The sequence below is a fragment of the Gambusia affinis genome, linkage group LG04 (genome assembly GCF_019740435.1).
Source record: "Gambusia affinis linkage group LG04, SWU_Gaff_1.0, whole genome shotgun sequence".
Lineage (NCBI taxonomy): Eukaryota > Metazoa > Chordata > Actinopteri > Cyprinodontiformes > Poeciliidae > Gambusia > Gambusia affinis.
Window position 1 is genome coordinate 29,062,617 of NC_057871.1, and position 20,192 is coordinate 29,082,808.

The 20,192-nt window shown below is 41.5% G+C and overlaps 1 protein-coding gene across 6 annotated transcripts in view; it reads right to left on the minus strand.

Annotated features, from left to right (window-relative positions):
* The window catches only part of LOC122830401 (LIM and calponin homology domains-containing protein 1-like), a 37,020-nt gene extending 18,291 nt beyond the window's left edge, over positions 1 to 18,729 (minus strand). For 2 of the 6 annotated variants that reach the window (XM_044115730.1, XM_044115729.1), the window contains exons 1-11: positions 18,297 to 18,724; positions 5,025 to 5,095; positions 4,853 to 4,922; positions 4,653 to 4,759; positions 4,540 to 4,570; positions 4,323 to 4,433; positions 3,468 to 3,595; positions 3,243 to 3,313; positions 1,236 to 1,437; positions 900 to 1,097; positions 236 to 544 (exon numbers count right to left, since the gene is read on the minus strand). In XM_044115730.1, the coding sequence (XP_043971665.1) occupies positions 236 to 544; positions 900 to 1,097; positions 1,236 to 1,437; positions 3,243 to 3,313; positions 3,468 to 3,595; positions 4,323 to 4,433; positions 4,540 to 4,570; positions 4,653 to 4,759; positions 4,853 to 4,922; positions 5,025 to 5,095; positions 18,297 to 18,359 (1,361 nt within the window). In that variant the 5' untranslated portion in view covers positions 18,360 to 18,724. Of the gene's footprint in view, positions 1 to 235; positions 545 to 899; positions 1,098 to 1,235; positions 1,438 to 3,242; positions 3,314 to 3,467; positions 3,596 to 4,322; positions 4,434 to 4,539; positions 4,571 to 4,652; positions 4,760 to 4,852; positions 4,923 to 5,024; positions 5,096 to 18,296 lie in introns of all 6 variants that reach the window. The other 4 variants (XM_044115727.1, XM_044115728.1, XM_044115733.1 and 1 more) reach the window with 4 other exon arrangements.
* Between the last annotated feature and the right edge of the window lie 1,463 nt (positions 18,730 to 20,192).

Below are 20,192 nucleotides of genomic sequence, written 5' to 3' on the forward strand. Positions count from 1 at the left end.
AACTGGATAAAAAAATATCACTGCAAACATTTTTGTGACCGATTCCTGGACCAGTCTGGTTATGTTGACTTGACTCAATGCATAGTAATGGCACCAGTAGGTGCACGTCACTTGCAATTGTGGCTAATAGGCGCTTATCCAATCCTGTAATGTATATCGATGTTGTCAACCAGTGGAAAAAGGAGAGATTTATTAATAGTTTGGAGAAAATGTAACGCATGAGACCCTAGCTGACCTGATCTCTGTCTGCTGCAGGGTCTGCTGTGAGGCTCGCCTGATGCCCTCCCAGCGCTCTCTGTCTTTGGTGGTGCAGGCTGGAGGAGGGACGAACTGATGGACCCTGGAGTTACCTGCGCTCCGGTGGACTCGTCGGGACGCCAAGTCGTCTCTGTGGACATCGGGAACCCTCCTGGTCTCCACGTCCTGCTCCCCGTCGGAGGAGGAATCACAAGCCGGACTGTGGGAGCTCAAAAATTCATTTTCAGAGCAAAGAATGATGTTCGGAGACGGTGACCTCGCTTCCTTTTCCTCTGTTATCACAGTGCTAGGGGTTGCAGAGGGGACGGTGGACATTTTCAGAGAGCAAAACACACCTCCGGTAACATGAATCAATCAGCAGCAGGAACATGCGGGTTACTTGGGACAGTCCTATTGGTTAGTTTCTCTTCACAAAATCAAGAATCAACCAAAACAGGAAGCATTTAACTCAGCACCAAACCACCTTCTCTAACAACACCAGAAACATTAAATCCATGACTCGTCCACCCTGTGACACAAACCTCATCGTGACGAAGCTCCACAAGCCACAACATCAGCTTAAGCCAAACTCTGTCAACACAACTAATTAGTGAGGAAAATCAGGCGCAGCAGCCGCGCCTCTCATGCCCGTCTGCCCTGACCTGTTGTAGCGAACGGCAGCAGGTAGAACCTTAATTCCTGCCTTCTTCAACTTCTCCAGCCTCCTCTGCTCCAAAACCTCCAAGTCCTCTCCCTGTTTCAGTTTTTCGGCCTGGCTTTCAGGTGCCCAAGTCACCGTTTTGGGAGGTTTCTGCTGAAATCCAGTTCGTTTGGTTTGTTCTGGAATGGTCTGAAGGTGACTGAGGAATGGAGTGTGATGGCAGGGGACAGATTAGGGGCTGAAGACCTCACACCTGTGGGATTCTTCTTCTTTTTTACCTCTACAGAAAAGAATTAGTTTTTCCTTAAATAACTCAGATTGTTTTCTTAGTCATTACCTCCGCTGCTCTCCTTCCTCTGGGTGTTGTTTTCGTCGCGGAGTCGGGATGTAGCAGCTGGCGTTGGCTCGGTTTGGAAGAAACTGGTTGAAGGGAACCGGGCATCTGGAGTCGCTGCTGGCTGTTCTTCTGGCCAACATGTCGTCTTTCCGTACGTCAGGTTTCCTGCTGGGAGCGTCAGCCTCCGAGTCGCTGCCGCGTCCTGGACATCAGGGCACAAACAATGTTAGAAAGGCATCAATTATTCATAAAACATTCTTCTAACCACTGAAAACAACTAACAAGTATAATAGCAACGCATGCAATCAATCTATGAAGATTTACATGTTAATATTACAGATTAATCGCATTACATATTTTGTGTATTAGGGCCACTGTCGATAGAAAAAATGAGGAGTAGTATATTTTGGCCCAAAAACTCGGACATTTTTAGATTAATGTCAGACATTTTCTAGAAAAAAAAGAAGGAATTTTCTGAATTTGAAAAGTTGAAAATATGCTAGGAAAAAAATCTGACAGTTTGAGATTAATCTTAAAAATGTTCTACAAAAAAAAATAATTTCTGAGTTTCAAAAGTTGAAGATCTGACTTTTGTAGCTCAGAAATTTTCATGGTTTTTAAAGGAATTTTTATGTTTTAATCTCAAAATTTCTGTATTCTGGTGGAAATTTACTCTTCCTCCTTTATGATTTTTCTGTCTACAATGGCCCTAGTACACCATTGTAATTTTGACCTAAAAGCCCTCAGTGGGTTGCCTTTGTCACAGCAGTGTGTGACACGGTTCAATGCAGAGCTGAGAATGTGAGGAGAGTCAACATATCGATGTTAAGAACGAGAACAGACTGGACCAGGGAGGCAGCAGTGAGCCTCAGAGGAGAGCGGACCTCTTGACTTAAAAATATTTGACTTTGGTATCTTGAAATTAGGCCTCTGTCTCTTTAAGAAACTCTTACTCTTTCTAGAACTCTGCCTTCAGGAAGTCATCACAACATCTCTGCTCTATAATCCGTTTAACAACATGAGCTCAGCAGATGCCCAGTTCCACCAGGTGTTTGCTATTTGCTGCTGGCTAGTCTGAAGGAGCTGAGTGGGGGAGTAACACAGGAAGGCTGTGTCTTGGGGCGGAGCTAGGTCCACCCAGCAATTTGCACAGCTTAAATGGTTGTCATGGGAGATTCAAGGATTTCTCAAACATGCATGAAAGAATCAAGACAACACTCCAGATATGTTTTGGGTGAGGGAATAACATTAGAGCATCACAAAAGGCTAAAACAAGTCAATTTTGCATAATACTGCCCCTATAAGCACAACACACGTCTAACTAGAACCACAAAGCCTAAAAATATGGACTGGACTTTGAATCGGTCTGCAGATGGTCAGTGACTATAGCAGGAACAGTCCTAAGTCGGCAACCTAAATTAGTACACACCCACACACACACACACACACCCACACACACACACACACACACACACACACACACACCTGTGATGTCCAGCAGTTGTCTGCCCTCAGCCGTATTAGTCACCTTATGCCAAGGATAAACATAAATATGGTGGAGGACAGCAGTCCATGTATTCATGGGTAAACAGTTTAATGTTTACAGAAATAGCTCAGCATTCCTGGACTTTGTTTCCAGAGCTATTGAAGGCAGTTTCTCCTGTTCTCTTGAGAGTGCTTTAAACAAAAAAAAAAAAAAAAAGAAGCTTGAAACTAGTCAGCAAGCAGCAGCAAGAAACCTGTTAGCGACTCTCTAGGAAGTCACTAACAGGTTTAATCTTGGGCTGTTAGGGGTTTTATTAGATGTTGTATTTGTACTTTATTTTTGTCCTTGTGGATTATTTGAGTTCAAAAGGTCTTGACATATTTAATTCATTATTATTATTAAGTAGTTGCCATAGGAGTTTATCTTATTCTTGTGTTCTGTTTGTTGTATGTTTATTTATTTCTCTTTGATTATTTGTCAGGATATTTTCTTGGTTTTGCAAATGAAAACATGAGACCAACCATCGCTGTTGCCTCGATTCACAACATCAGGAGAGGGGCTGTGCTGCGAGCGGGAACCAAAGGAATCCAGACTATAGAAGCAAAAGCAGAAAAAAATCCACAAAGGATATAAAATATTTAACTTTTAAAAAAAAAAAATATATATATATATATATATATATATAAAATCACATTTATCTAAATGCAAATGCAACTTTTGTGTTGACAAGTTGGATGACGTCTGACCTATCAAGAGAATTGTCTCGAGTGTGTTGAGGCGGAGAGAGAGACTCGCTCCTCTCCGAGTCCCAGCAGTCGTAGCCGCTGTCTCGAATGCTGCGCTTCTGAGAGCTGTCGCCGCCATCGTCACTTTCCTGCAGGGACAGAAAAACATCAACAGACAACAAAAGCTGTCCCAACCGCTCAACAACAAATGTTCCTTTCGCTGAACCCAAATTTGTTGTATTTTGTAAAATAGCCTGAGCTACAAATGCATACATGTTGATAGGAGTACCAAAGTTTAAATATCTGTCACTTCATAAATCCTTAAATGTGAAAGTTTATACGTCCTCCCTGCTGGTAAAATGTTTAGTCATGCAGCACAACGCCTCTCCCAACCATTGCTGTGCACTGCTGACCAGCTGAGTCAAAGAAGGCTGCTCTGCTTTTTACTCAACTAAATTACAGTGTTTTTATTAAAAATCTTTATGTGGGTGAATGTGTCAAAGTCAAAATAACAAAGATAACAATGTAATTATTATGACTATAGTAAATAATATGTTACACTGTTAAAGTTGTGTTGTTTTTACAAGGTGGACCAAGCTCGTTAACCTGTCGGTGTATTTAAGTGTGCTGTTCTGCTGCAGAGGTGTCAGGTAAAATAAAAAGACAGAAGCATTTAAGTCAATTCAGCTCTGTTCGAAAGCATCCTCCTTCAAACAGGAGGATACAGAACAACATCTGTATCGGTATTGGAAGTGAAAAAAATGAACGAAGGTTGTAAAAAACTAAGGTAGTGAATATCGCCTGGAAACAGACATGTTGTTCCGTGTTGTGTGGTATTCCAGACTCTTCCAGATGTTTTCAGGTTAGTTGACTCACCAGCTTCATTTGAGCCAGTAGCCCTTCAAACTCTTTCAGGTTCAGATTAGGACCGCTGTAGAAAGGACACCCACTGGCAGCTTTTCCAAGCCAGAAAACCGTGTTCAGCACCTGACAGGCAGACATGCAACATTTCCTTCAAATCTAGAAGTGAGAGGGGAAGGAATGTGAGAGGACGGGGGGGAGGTAGGTGATGAAACTGGACACAAGGACTTACATTTTTTAGTTTGCGGCTGCAGTCAGAGTCCCTGAAAACATTGAAGTGTGTCATACATCATACAATTTACGATTCAAGCGTTTTAAAAAAACAACAGAGAATTGGTTATGTACTTGAGATTAGCGCGAATGGAAGTATCCTGTAAATCCCCTGGGTCAAACAGCTGGGAGCCCTTCAAGCCCAACTCCTCACAGCCCCGGAGGAAGACGGACAGGTTGTCCTAGAGGGAGCAGCAGGGGACCAGAGGCAGTTAGCACCAATCAGGAGGCTGCTGTACTGGGCTCAACATCACGCTGCGGAGGTGTCCTCTTACCAGCCCGGCGATGGGGGTGGGCAGTCTGTTGATCTTCTTCACCAGCCCGGGTTTGATTGCACTCAGCAGCCTGTGGAGGAGGGGCAGGAGCAGAGATTTACTGAGCCTCAGTCCGTGGGAGTTGTTGCTACGTCAGGCGTCAGAAAACAGAGAGTGATGTCAGGAGCCTTACTCGCATAACAGGATGCCGTTCTCTAGCGCGCTGCGGAAGTCTTTGTCTCCAAAGCTCTTCCCTGTTACAGCCTGCAGAGGGAGGACAGGAAAACATGAGGACATGGGGCGGAAGAAAAGGAGACATTTGTTCATGCAGCAGACAAGAAAACATCAAACACCACACGTGTTTGTACAAGTTTATTATGAAAAAGACTTTCAAAGTTAGTGGAATAATCTGTTGACAGGACAAACATTAGATCTCTATTCTGCACATCAAGTCTTTATGGAAGTGTGAAGCTGGACAACAAATCAATAATAATAATAATAATAATAATAATAATAATAATAATAATAATAATAATAATAATAATAATAATAAATATCCCAATAGACACATGATTAATATAAAAAAATATGTCCAATAGATTGTTCAATACTGCGACAGACTGGGGTGTACCCCGCCTCTTGCCCGGGACGCAGTTGGAGATAGGCACCAGCAACCCTTCCGACCCCGTTTAGGGAAGAAGGGTGTAAAAAAAAAAGGATGGATGGATGGATGGATTGTTCAATAACTTCACTGAACTCCAATCCAGACCTGCACATTTTCTCCTATTGTCACTCCGCTATACAGGCTTCATTCTAAAGTGCAATAGAAAGCGTTGTCCAGGCAACAGATTATTCCACCTGAGCTGTGGCTCTCCTCCAGAGTTACCATGGGCCTTTTGCCTGCCTCTCTGTTCCCATCTGACCTGTCAGGTGAACAGTGCACCGTGAGGCAGTCAACGTTTGGCATGTTGTTTTCTAATCTTAAAGGGGCAGTACTATGTGTTTCCCATTAGCCACAAAGAATCATTTCAATCACACAATCAAGTAACTCTGTTACCTTCACTTGTCATATATCAAATATTACTTAAAAGAACTTTGATTTCATAATTTAACGTCTCAAACTTGTGCCTCTGTCTCTTTAAGAACTACTGCTCTTTCTGAAACTCTGCCTTCAGGAAGTCATCACAACATGGCTTGTCTATTTAACATTTAACAAAGTTTTTACCAGTTTTTCACCGGTAAAAACATAATGAGGTCAGAAGATGTGCAGTTCCACCAGGTGTTTGCTAATTGCTGTTGTCTAGTCTGAAGGGACCTGAGGGGGAGAGCTGCTCGGTAATAAGGAAGCTTGGAAACTGCAGCTCAGTGGAGGAGCTCTGTCCTCCACTGAGGACAGAGTTGACACAGGTGGACTCTGTTTACTAACTTTTCTTAGTAATAGATGGAAAAGCATGTCTTCTTGTCATTCCACTTCATGCACCACTTTGTGTTGATGTATAACCTACAATCCCAATGCATACGTTTAAGTTTGTAAAAGGGTCAAGGGTCTGATTTTTTTTTTTCATATATGGGTCCAAATGTGGGTCAAATGAAAACACAAAACATTATTAGTTGTCTGTAGATCTGATTTAAATTCTGCAATTTAATCTCATTTGCCTTGGATTCATACGCTGTGACTGACTGAGAGAGGAACCTGCTGCTTCCCCATTGGCCCTCCCTCCTCTCAACATTTTGCATCAGTGGAGACAAATTAAAGCGATTCCAGGTCAGCGAAACACTGCTTCGTGTCCTCATTTCATTCTCTCTGAAATGCCACCACACATAGCCTCAATCCCCCAACCTGGACTGCAGTTGGGATTCATTGCTGTGCAGCAGGAGAGTCAGTGAGCTAACAGCGCTATCCTGCCAAATCACCAGCCCACATACTCACGCAAGGAAACAGAGAGGAGGAGAGAGATCTCAATGGCTGTTGTGTAACCAGCGGCCGAAGATTAAGGGGAAAAGGAGAGAGGCTTGACTGATGGTGTATAGAAGTCTAATCCAGATTAGCTCAGATTATGGTTTGCACCCAAACTGTGACTTATGCTGGATCACGGTTCATTAACAACAGCGGTCGACTAATATGGATTTTTAGCGGTTGGTGGAAATTAATAAGAATGCACGATTGTATGGGGAAAGCTTTCTTTAAAAAGTATGAGCTTTCATCTTCAGTTTATGAGCAGAAATCCATACTTTCCCTCCCAGATATGTCAAATGTCAAATTTATTTACATAGCACTTTTAAAAACAGGTTTTTAAACTGCACCAGAGTGCTGTGGATATTGTGCTTCTCTCTCACACTCAAAAATAAAAAGCTTCTGAGTTCTGCACTACCCAGTTTTAAATTCTCATTAAAGATACAAACCTAAACGAGAAAGTGAGTTTTCACAGTTTCTTATTTGAATGGAGAGGCAGCTCTGTCTGGCAAAAGCTTCAGACAACAGTGACTTGAACACCACTGCTAACCTGCTGTACTTCCAGCATTAACTCTGTGAGTACCAGCCGACCTGAAGAACATTTCCAGACGTAAAGCTCGGACAACAGACTAGAGTCAGTCCACAGCTTCAGTTATTAAAACTAAAAACTAGCGATCAGGCCTGAAATCTGGGTGTAGTGATGGACTCAGATCTGAACCTTCAGAGTCACCTGAAGAACAGACTAATCACTCAGCAAGATCTAGAAAAACTCATCCATTGTCAGGACTCTGGGTTGTTGGGTTGGGTTTAGCTTTTTATCTTTATCGTTATGTTTTAGTTTTCTTTAGGTTAACCCTAAATGGTCATTTTAGTTTTATTTTTGAGGTTATTTATTGTGGTTAGAATTATCTTGTTATTACTTTCCTTATTTCAGTCTCCCTGTGGTGTTTCTAGTTATGTTTATTTCTTAGTTATTTCATCACTCTAGGTTCTGTTATTCTTACATCTCTGAGTCTAGGTACACCTTTCTTTAGTGGTTCCAGTTGAGTCATTTATTTGCTGGTCTTTCTAGTTTTCTCCCCTGTAGTTTTTCTAGTTTTTCTTCTCTGGTTACCTTAGGTTTAGTTCCTTTATATCTGCATCCATGCCCATCATTCTTAAGTAATCCTAATCAGGTTATTTCTTAAGTCCTTCTAGCTCCCACGTAGTGTTTCTAGTTTTCTTATTTTGTCACTTTATGTTTAGTTAGTATTTTTGTCTAAATCTTTCCATCTTTCTTTAGTGATTCTAGTTAGGTTACATCTTTGCTTAGTCCTTCTAGTTACTCTAGCTCTACATTCCTAAGTTATTATTATTATTAGATCAGCCTTGTTTCTGCTTAGGTCTGTTTATGTTATTCCTCAGATCTTTTTCTCTTCTAGTTTATCAGGTTTTCTTTAGACTCAGTGTTTCTTTAGTATTTGGATTATTTTTCAGCTCCCTGATGTTTCCTCCCTTTAATTTTCCCCAGCAGATCTTCTTAGCCTCCCTGTACCACCTCCTCCCCTCCCCTCGGCTAGTTCCTGTGCTAACTACTCCCACCTGCAATCAGTCATCTCATCAAGCTAGGTTCCATGCTTCCATTTGCTACCTCCCAGTATTTAAGCTCCTCTATCTCAGTCACAGTTTGCAAGTCTGTAATTGTCACTACCCTTGTTACCCTCCCTGGATAACCTGATGTTTCCTCGTTTCTCCAGTTTGCTTTCTTTTTGATTTCCTTGTACCCTGGATTTTTGATTTCTGTAGGCTGATTTTCTTCATTAAAGAATCCACAATATCCTCCGCCTGTTGCTATTGGGTCCACTTCTACACACATTATCACATCCATGTTTTTATCTTTAGTCACATTGATTACTGCAACAGTAGTGATGGTGAGATGAAGCCTCATGAGGCATTGAACCACTTGAGCCAACTGGTTCGAGAAAGGGTTCATTTCTTGAGGCTTCATGTGCACACGAAACCACCTACTGGCCAGGTGTATAATCACAACCAGCTGTATCTTAACACGTGTGATGAATTGAATTTTTGTCTATTATGGCTCTTGGGAATGACTTCACAAAAGGTGAAGAAAAAAAGAGACAAAGAGAGAGAGAAAGAGATGTATAGAGATAGAGATAGAGAGAAATATATATACAAAACAATCCTTTCCTGTCCCACAGCTATCTTAAAAATCCTAATATAAAAATTAAGAACTTTAAAACTAACTAACCAATCCTATTTATAATAGTGAGATTATTAGTAAAAAGCTCAAATTAAATAAATAACCCAATTATAAGTCCTGAAATAATAAAGTCTAAAAACATTAAATATTAATCCCAGAAAAATAAATAAAGGGGGAAGGGGGGAAAAATTCATTTAGATCAATACCTTGCTTATTCCAGAGCAAATCTGCTTATGATGTGTGTGATGATGGTATTGGAGTTCAAGGTAACTCAAGTTAAATCAAGTGGTGAAAACTCACGTATCCTTAATATTAGAATTAAAATTAAAATTAAAAATAGGATAGCTGTGGGACAGGATAGGATTTTCCTTTCTCTGTGTCTCCCTCTCTCTCTGTATATCTTTATTTTTTTTCTCTCTATCTCTATATATCTTTCTCTCTCTCTTTTTCTGTCTGTATGTATCTATCTCTTTCTCTCTGTAAATATCTATTTTTTATTTTTCTGTTTCTCTCCATCTCTAGATCTATATATCTTTCTCTCTCTTGCCTGTGTCTTTTTCTCTCCCTTCTGTATCTGTGTCTCTGTCTCTGTTTCTGTCTCTCTCTCTCTCTCTCTCAGAGGACGAGGAGTTGTGGACGACGTGCGGCGGCCCGTGCTTTCCTATGACTTCCTAGTGAAACTGCCCTATTGGGTGGGGGAAGTTGTAGTGTTTATTTATTTATTCTCCCTACCTGTCTCAAACTAAATAACCACAATCCAAACTATCAAAACTCTATCCACTCTCTCAACTGACCGCAACTCGACTACAACAACCCACATTTTGAATGGAGCCTGTGGGGTTTATAAACCCCGCGCCAAAATCTGAGCCACTTCCCGAAGCAGTCACGTGGTACAGCCGGGCAGCGAGGCTTCGGACGTCATCGTTTTCGGCTCCTCCCCTAAATGAAGCAAGCCTCGATACGCGCTTTACGGAAACGCCCCCTCCATTACTCGACACACGCCTCGAAGCCTCGGCTCATCACGTAACATCACTATGCAACAGTATCCATGTATGTTTGCTTTAAAAAAAATCCTGTTATCCTCCAGCTGTAGCTGATCCAGAACTCTTCTGCTGGTGTTCTAACCAAAACCAGGAAGATAGAGCACATCACTGCAGTTCTAAAGTCCTTCCACTGAGAGAATAGTTAGTTTAGAAATCACTGAATATCTTAGCACCACAATACATTAAAGATCTGCTGTTATATCAACCTTCCAGACCTCTCTGGTCATCTGGTTCTGGTTCTTCTCTGCATCCAGAATCACAGAGAAGCAGCATTGAAATATGGAACGAATTTCCCGAAAACTGCAAAATAGCCCAAACACTGAGTTCCTTTAACTAAAGGATTTGATGGAATACTATTGATTATTTTGATGGTGTCTTTTGACAGAATGTAACATTTGTTTGCTTGTTTCTCAATTGGTGACTATCATGTTTTAGTGGTGTGATTTGATGATTCTGATGATGGCATTTGACAAAATGTGATGTTTATAGCTTTCTTTCACAATTGGTGACTCTGTGACATTTTATGATGTAAAGCATTTTGAATTCTAAAGAGAACTGAGCAGAGTGAACTGAGCCTGGGTTTCAGTCACAGTCAGAGGAAGTTGGAGCACAAGCAGCAGAATTCAAAAAGGGGCTGAATATGCTTGAGCAAGAGGTATTTAAGTTTTGTGGGAGAGAAATTGAACACCTGAGAGTGAAAAAAAGGAATCTTGCTCTCAGATTAAAATGTGTTCTTAGATTCTCAAAAGAGAGTTCAGATGCTCTGAAACGTTTGCTTTCTGAAATTTGGCCCACGTTTTGATTTACCTTATATTCTAGCAGAACATCTGCTCATGTATCATAAGTGTTAAAGGAAAACACACATTTTACCATCTATAGTGAGAAAAACACAGCATTGTTCTGCTTACATAAGTGATGACCAGATGTTTGCTTCTGGCATTGCCTCCGTTTTTGTCTTCATCACACATTGTCTACAGCTGTTTGGGACCATGTACACCAAAATCTGGGAAACTCATCATAAAAACAAAATCCAGAAATTTACTGATGGAAAAAAACCCCACAAATCAGTTAACTCTAGAAAAGTTCCCTCACTCCTGACATGTCCTCCAGTGTTTCAGGAAGTCTGGGTCTATGAAACGTTTACAGCCTGATCATGCATAATTTACCTCCAGAAGATGGTGGGTTTTTTGGGGGGTTTTTTAAAAAATGGGAACACTTACTAGTGTTTGTGTAGGTAGCGTGGGCTACAGAAAGTTTGTGCAAAGTGGAGGTGCTGGTTGTGTGAACTGAAACCCAAAGAGAAATCCAAGAGGAAAAGCTGCTGCAGAGACTTAAACAAAACAAAAAAGGGGGATTTTAAAACATGTCTAAATGTAAAAGCAGAATGTATTATTTTAAGTTACGTTTGCTTTGAAAACCCAGCCAAAAGCTTCATGGGTATTTTAAAGCCAGTAATGGTAACTTGAGCCGCCTCTGTCTGCGTGGTGCTCTGCTCTGTGCAGACAGGGTGAATGGCAGCAGCAGCTACCATGGAGGCAGCATGTGTGTAGGCCTGTCACTGGAACACACTTCACTGGACAATAAATTGTCCCAGAAGCTAATGTGATGAACAATAATATTGAGACCACTTTCAAGCAATGTGGTGGCAATGGCATAATAATGCAAGAGCACATTCTAAAAGATCAATAAACAGTCATTTCTAACTAAAATGCAACACTGAAACTAGAAGATATATTAAATATCCCAAATAAATGAAACAACCATAACAACAAATAAAATGAACAATCAAGTTTCTATGAGCAAAACTGTCCTTCAAAAAAAGGGTCGAAGTACCAGACTGAAGACTTTTATAATCCAGTCTATGATAAAAAAAAAAAAAGACACGAGAAAAACAAAATCATCCAAATAGTAATTATTGCACTTATTTTAGACTTAAACTTACTTTAATGTCACACACAACGGTGACTTTGGCAATGAAATGTCGTTGCTTGGATACCGGAGTACACAGAATAATATGTGTGTATGAATGAAATCAGATGCAATGACAGGCAATATGGGAGGTTATCTCACCCTCTGAATTCAGCTCAGCAAACTTCAATCACAGCTGCTCTATTTTACGACATGTGTGTCCATCTGTCCAAACTGTGTGTGTGTGTGTGCGTACTAAATGGAGGCGTACAGTATTCCCATCTGCTTTTACTACAGAGATAGATATTAAATTAGTGGTGACTGCATATCCACTGAATGTCCCCTTGGCTTTTAGAGCACTGTAAATGTCACATAAATACAAATAAGCAGTGACCTATTTAAATAGATTTCAGAGGTCTTCTTCATCTTTAGGATATGGAGGAGACAGGAAGCACCGGCAACATGAGGACTGTATGAAGTTTTCACGTTGGACTCAGTAAGTGATAAAGTCTGTTCATCAGGAATTACTTCACGTCAAAATGGACACACAGACATATCAAAGCAGAAACAATGTCTGTCATTTATTCCCTGCTAACAGCACTGATGAAGAGTATGTGTTAACAGACCTACAGAGCAGGAGAGTACGATTAGATAAGGACAGCAACTAATAATATTTTACCAATTGATTATTTTATGCATTATTCTGATGATTAATTGAATAAAGAATTGGCACATTCTGCAGATTTTTAGTTGAACCGCTTTTTTATACAATATTACAAATACATTAAAATATTCAAATAAACAAATAATAAATGTTTTTAATTTAAAAAAAAACAACATTGCTAAGATGAAATAACGTTAATTTGGTGAATGCTTCATCATCTGTAGTAAAGCATGCATCTGCAGGTAAAAAATCCTTCAACCTGTGAAAAGCTCAGCTGTTTTTCCTCGACTTAACATCATCAGCACAGTGAAGGACTGATGTGGTGATTCATTTTTGGATTTACTGATAAATAATTAGATAGCAAAAGGCGACTAATATGGGATTTATTTGCAGATTTTAAACCAGGTGAAGCTAAAACTGCCACCAGATTAGCAGTGGGTAGAACACATTTACAGACAATATGTGTTTAGGGTTTTTTTATTCAAAATGTTTATTTTTTAAACAGTTTGGTGTTAATTACTGCTTTGATTATGTTCTCTCTGAAAATGACGATTCTTTTGGGTATGTATACTCCAGTTAACGATTAATCAGTTACTATAATAGTTGACAATAATTTTGGTAATCCATTAATCCGATTAATGGCTGCAGCCCTAGACTGGATGTGGAGATGCATGCTACCACAAGATGGCCCTTGCCCTGCCAACCAGGCTGGCTGCCCCCTCCGAGAAGATCACAGCATGTAGTAACTGTAGTGTTCTACAGTCAATGTCGTTCATTTTATTAGCCTAAATGACGGCAGATTGTGAGCCATTTCTGTTCCTACGCGGCTGCTTCTGTTTTATTACAAAATCAATGGTTCCACCAAACACCCGGGCCAAGGAGTAAAAATGTGCTTTAAAACGAGAATTACAAGCAAGTACTGATGGAAACTGTCTGATTTGTAGAGACAAACCGATCCATCGTGTCGGAGCACCGCTGCAAAAGCGCTTTCCTCCTCTGGATTTACAGACAACCCCAACAGCAGATACTTTTATTATAGCTTAGCCTCACAGATTACAGATATCCAGTCAGAACTACTCTAAGACCCGGGATGACTGGGTGTTAACTGCATCTTTGTCAAACTTGACCTTATGACTACTAAGTCTAGCTATCAAAAAAAAACAACAATGAAGCAGAGCAGACATCTTCACCGCTGTTGCTTCACATTCTTTCACTCAGCTCTCACACTCCTCCTCTGCCATGCAGAAACAGCTGGCTGTCTGGAGCTACTGGAGTTAATCCTTCCAGGACAGCTATGACATTTGGCACACACACACAGGCTAAGTCAGACACACACACACATATTCCTGTGTTTATTCCCAATGTGCTTGACCGTAGCATTTGCAACATGCTGCAGGTCGATACCAGCAGAGGTAAACTGCTGAATCTGCAGAAAATCAACCAGCCTGTCGCTGGTTTTAAACCACCTTCAAACATTTTAGACATCTCTTTCTTCTGTGGTCTACATACAGTTAGATCATTCATCTGCTTCACTGGACCCTGGAAACACCTGAGCGCCTGTCTGTGTTATGTTCCCATAGTGACAAGTGTCATCCAACCAGGGTGTGTCCAAGGCTCAATGCTGACTGGTATGTGTGCCCGTGTGTGTGCACACACTTTGCATACTTCACAGAAATGGCACACTGCAGCTTTGCAGGGCAACTTGGTCAACTCTAAATCATCTCCACCTGTGGGCGGGTATAAATACACCCCTAGAAATAGAGTCAGATTTATTTTTATGTTTTGCAGACAAAACATAAAAATAGCTGATGTTTAAAGGGGCACTTTTATGTAAAATCTACTTTTTTGAGCTTTACATAACATTACAATGTTATTCCTTCGTTAAAAACATACCTGATTTGTTACTTTGATTCTTTCACGCATGTTTGAGAAATCCTGTAATCTCCCATGGCGACCATTTAGCTGTGCAAAACGTTTGCCTGGACCTAGCACTACCTTCGAGGACGAAGCTCCTCCTCAGTGCTGCAGATTCCAAGCTTCCACCTCACAGAGCAGCCCTTCCTTACATCTCACCCAGCCAGCTCCTTCAGACTAGCCAGCAGCAATTAGCAGACACATGGTGGAACTACATTAAAGTATACAAGCTACTTCTCAGTGAAACACTGGTAAAATGTTATTAAAGGGTTACTAGAGGAGAGATGTGATGAATTCCTGAAGATGGAGTTTCAGAAAGAGCAGGACGTTTTAAAGCAACAGAGGCCCAATTTAAAGGCGCTAAAACAACAATAAATGACGTGCAGTCAGGTGAGGCATCATGAAAAAAAAAAAAATATTATTTTTATATCAACTACAAGTAAAATTACTTGATTGTGCTGTAAAATTGCACTGTGTGCCTGGAAAATACATAAAACTGCCCCTTTAAAAGTATCCTATCCACTTACTGACGTTTCAGAAGAGTATACATACATCCAGTACATTATCATCAGTGACAGAGAGTAGTAAGCACCATTTCCTTCCTTGGCTTTTCAAAAAGCAAAAGAATTTGCAGTCTAAGGCTGCATTATGTAATATTTCATATTCCCTCTAAGTTGTCCAAAAATATTGGGCCAACCTTCCAAACCAAACAGGATGTCAGCGCTGTCTGTTCATGTAATGTCTTCATTACCAACATGGTACGGTATCAACTATTAATGGTGTCATAACACAAAAGAAAATAATAGGAGCAACAGACACTTTGTAAAAACATCTCTTAGTTGAGCACAGAAGTTGCTGGATGGTTTGCATGAACAAGATGTAGCTGACTGGAAAGTTTCACTCAGAAAGGACAGAAGGGTTTAGTTTGTTTTCCAAAGGTTGAGCACAAAACGCTGCAGCATATGAAGACGCCAACTTCCTAACAGTAACGGACTAGAGATTACCCTCTCAGTTCCAACATGAAAACCGTGTAAAGTAAGGTTCATTAGAACATAAATGAGAGCACTGGGGGCCCACCAGAGCCCTGGCTTTAACCAGAAAGAGTACCTAATGCCATCTTGACAAAAACAGCCCACTGTACCCACTGGGTTTAAATACATGGGGTCCATTAAAGATGAATTGGCTCCTGATAGGATTAAAAGGTGAACTTTTGAAAGCGAGACATTATATAATGTACAGGACTAAATGAGAAAGGTCAAAATTAGCATTTAATTGCATGTGGGAACGCCTTGGGATTCCCCTGGAGGAACTGGAACAAGTGGCTGGGGAGAGGGGAAGTCTGGGCCTCCCTTCTGAAGCTGCTACCAACGCGACCCAATCCCGGATAAGCGGAAGAAGATGGATGGATGGATGAATGGATGGATGCATGTGTTAACTGTAGATGATGGTTATAATTTTGTCTATACATTAAAAAAAGATGGAACACCAGACGACTCAATTTAAAAGATGCACCGATACAATGTCTATATTGGTCAATATATTTCTAAAAATTGTAAATTGTTCGACCAGGGCAGTCAACCTATTGTTCCTGTCAGTTTCAGTTTCTTCATTACTGTTTACTTTACATTGACCTTTACACTTAATTACATACTTAGTTGGTCAGTTTGCTCCTATGGCTCTACAACACGAAGGTCCATGTTTGCCAAAAATACTTCCAAACAGCAAATATGGAGCCAAGTGTGCTGAAACAGAGAGACATCTAAAAGTTTCAGGACATGGGCCCTTGAGGACTGGAGTTAAAGACTCTTTAAATGGTGCAAATTGTCATTTTTTCATCATTTTGAAACAGTAACTGCTAACTGTCAGTTTAAATCTCCCCCCTGTGTATAAAAGCCTGGTACACAGAGAACCAACTGTGACATGCAGTGACAAAATGTTTGTTATTTTGCCACCTCACACTGTGAGAACGACGGTGAGTGAAGTAAAGAAATCTCCAAAGCTGTTAGAGAAAACAACAGAGGGGCATTTGGGAGGATGGGAGGTTGAGGGGGGAGGGGTCTCTAGTTTTCCATAACAACCATTAGATGCTATCCAACTGCCAACTAGTTGTTTAAAAGAGAGGCTGAAAAAAGGTTGTTCTGTCCTACCATCGCAAACGTAAATTCGGGGAGTTTGCCAAGAACGACTGGGTCTAAACCGTAGCCCCCTGGTTTGATGAGACGGAGCTTTTCAACAGCAATCTTTCCACTTGTTTCTCTTCCAAAGGAAACTTTGTTAGAGTTCCAGGAGTCACGGTTTCTGAAATACAGGGACGCTGTGCAGTCACGTTCAATAAATTAGAATATTGATCTACTGCATCGTGTAGCGTTAGATTGAGTGCCACATATACAGTCCTGGGTTCAATTCCAGACCCTGAGACCCGAGACCTTTTCTGCGTGCCTTCCCCACCTTCTCTCTCCACACACTTTCTGTCAGGGTACTGTCTATAAAGGCCACTAGTGGTGATTTTTTTATTTAAATACCCAGATGAGCCTCATTTGTTTAAAGTATCTTTTGAAAATGACATTAACTGTAAATGAAAAATCACCGAGATTAAGAGGAATTAAAGTGTTAAAAGATTAGTTTTTGTCTACTGAATCTATATTATACGTTTCATTTGGTGATGGAGTTAGTGAAATAAATGAGCCGTTCAATAATATTCTGATTTACTGAATGGGACATTGTAAATAAAAATCTAATGCTCTTTACTAAAAATAGAATTTTTTTTTACAAAGGGTCCTTGATTAGAATAATATGACAAATCAACCCAGAAATGGTTCACCAGACACAAGCCCTTACCCTAAACCCTAAACCTAACTGTTACCAGTACACACTTAACCCTGCACCCAATCTAAACTCAATTCACACCTTAGTCCCAAACCTAAACCACAACTTCAAAAACAGCACTTTTTCTTTAGCTGCCATAAGGGGCAGTCATCCTCACATGTAGTATTTGTTGAAAAAAAATGGGCCTCGCAAGGTGAGACATGTTAAACACACACACAAAAGAGTGTCAATAAATTTGCCTGGTGACTAGATATTTTAAACCTAAATAATAAACCATTTAAAGTGTATTAAGTTGTTGTCCAATAGGTGTTCAATTGGAAGTGAAGCGTCTCAGAGCCTGAACTGAACTGGGAGCAGAATAGGAACATGAACGCCTCAACGTCCAGATGAAAGTCGTCTTGCTGCAGCCTCGGGGCTTTTAATGCCTCAGACTGTACAGGATGGAGCAGTGATGGAGTAAAAATAGGTCAGAATTCTGCTCTACAGAGGCTTATGGAGGGAGGCAGATGATGATGATGATGATGATGGGATGCAACAAAGCATAAATGATAATCTCATCCGGTGCGATCAGATGCTGGTAGGCAGCCCGGTTTCTTAGCCATGGCAACCGGAATCCCGTCTTCCCTGGGAAAGGGAGTCGGGGTAGAGGGAGGGCATTTCAACGCCTGGCCGGCAGCAACGTTGCCAGATAAAAGCTGATAAATGGCGGGTTGGAGCTCAATGTTCTCAGCCTGGCTGCTTGCTTGCTAGAAGTGTTGAAGTGGACGCAGAGCTAGCTCCGTTGCTAGGCTCAACTGACAGCCTAGCGACGGCTGAAACTTTGTTGTCCCGAACGGTAACCCGACACTGCGCAGGCCCCCCAACAGGTGACGACCCGACGGCTGCCGTGTCTTTATTTATACCGCGGTGTGGCCCGTTTCAACCAAGTGTGCTGTTGGAGGCTCCCCCTGACTCACCTCGATCCATTTCTGCGCCTCCAGGCAGGCTGGCTCGGGATGGCTCGGCTCGGGACCGGCCATCAGTGGGGGGTCGTTGGGAATTCGCGGATGTTGTGAAGTCTCTGCCGTTTTCTCCCCCGGTGTCCTCCACGCTCCGCGCGCAGTCTATGGAGTCACGTAGCCCCCCTCGCGCTCCAACTGCGTCGCCCTCAAAAAGAAGATGAGGCAGAAGAAGAAGACGCTTCTGGCGACGCTGCAATACGAACCAGGCGCTAAAAATATCGATTCCTTGCCGTGGGAGGCTGACTCCTCTCTGCTGCTGCTGCTGCCGCCGAGCGTCAGGAGAAGGCGTGAACGCGCAGGCAGGAATCTCTGTGGGGGGGTCGAGAGAGGCAGGAAAGACAGAGGAGAGAGAGGGGATGGAGGGCGCTGCAGAAGATGTCCCGCTATATTACAGTTCAGATAGTTCATCTAGTGGCGGCTGCTTGGTGTGTTTCATTTACTTTTAATCGTTATTTTAAAAAAAGAAAGAAAGAGAAAAAAATGTTGGGGTTTTTTTTTTGTGGTTTTTTTTACATATTTGTTAAACTGTCAGAATGTCGTGACAGTATGAGACAGATAATCGGAAAAAAGAAACAAAACAATCTCCTCCACCTTCCTCTTCTTCCTGTGATCCTACTGCCATCTGCAGAAATGCACTGCTCGGTCAAAAGAGGCCAATCAGAGGCAGGAGGACGGTCTAATTGCTGTCAATCAACCTCGGGTATGTAGTGGAGCTACATCTTTTCACAGATTATCTGTCTTATATTGTTAGATGACAATTTTAAGAAGTATGTCAAGAAAACATTTTTTATAAGTTACCTTCTGCAGCTTCAAGCTATGCTTTGGATACATAAGGTTTATGTATTTAATGTGACAAAATGTGGAAAGTTTCAAGGGGTTTGAGAACAATAGCAAAAATTAACTTGGCAAATGAATATGCATGCTTTTAGACCAGGGGTGGGCACTCCTGGTCCTGGAGGGCCGGTGTCTTCAACTCTTAGATGTCTCCCACACCTGAATCCAATAGCTGAATCACCTCCCAAGTGCAGTCAGGTTCTCCAGAGTCCTGCTAATGACTTCATTTTTTGACTCATGTGTGTTGAAGTAGAGACACATCTAAAAGTTGCAGGACACCTGCCCTTCAGGACCAGGAGTGACCACCCCTGATTTTGACTGTGGAGAGGGTGGAACATGTAGAACAGGGGTCCCCAATCTCGGTCCTCGAGGGCTGGCCTCCTGCATGTTTTAGTTCTCTCCTTGGTTTAACGCACCTGAATCAGATGATGGCTCGTTAGAAGGCCTAAGAAGAACACTGACATGCTGAAAAGGTTGTTGGTGAAACCAGGGAGAGAACTAAAACGTGCTGGATGCCGGCCCTCGAGGACCGAGATTGGTGACCCCTAATGTAGAAAGACTCATCAGGTTTCAGGACCTTGTTGATTTAGGCCAGCGTTTCTCAATTCCGGTCCTCAGGCCCCCCTTCCCTACATGTTGTAGGTGTTTCCCTTCTGTCACACACCTGGATTGAATCTATGGGTGATTAACAGGTTTCTGCAGCACTTGATGTTCATGCAATGATTAGAATCAGCTGTTCTGGAATAGAGACACATCTAAAACATGCAGAGCAGGGGGGCCTGAGGACTGGAATTGAGAAGCACAGATTTAGGCAAAAACGCTTCTTCCAATGAAGCCCTCAAAATGTTCAAAAGAGTTTCACACTGTAGCTTAAACTAAATATTTCAGATGTAAAATGAAAAGGTTACAGGCTGTGATGACATTACAAAATGAATGAATGTACATGGGAAGAGTTCTAAGTCAACATGAGCTTAGAACATTCAGAAAACTTTGGCCAATCTCCAAACATTTTTTTTG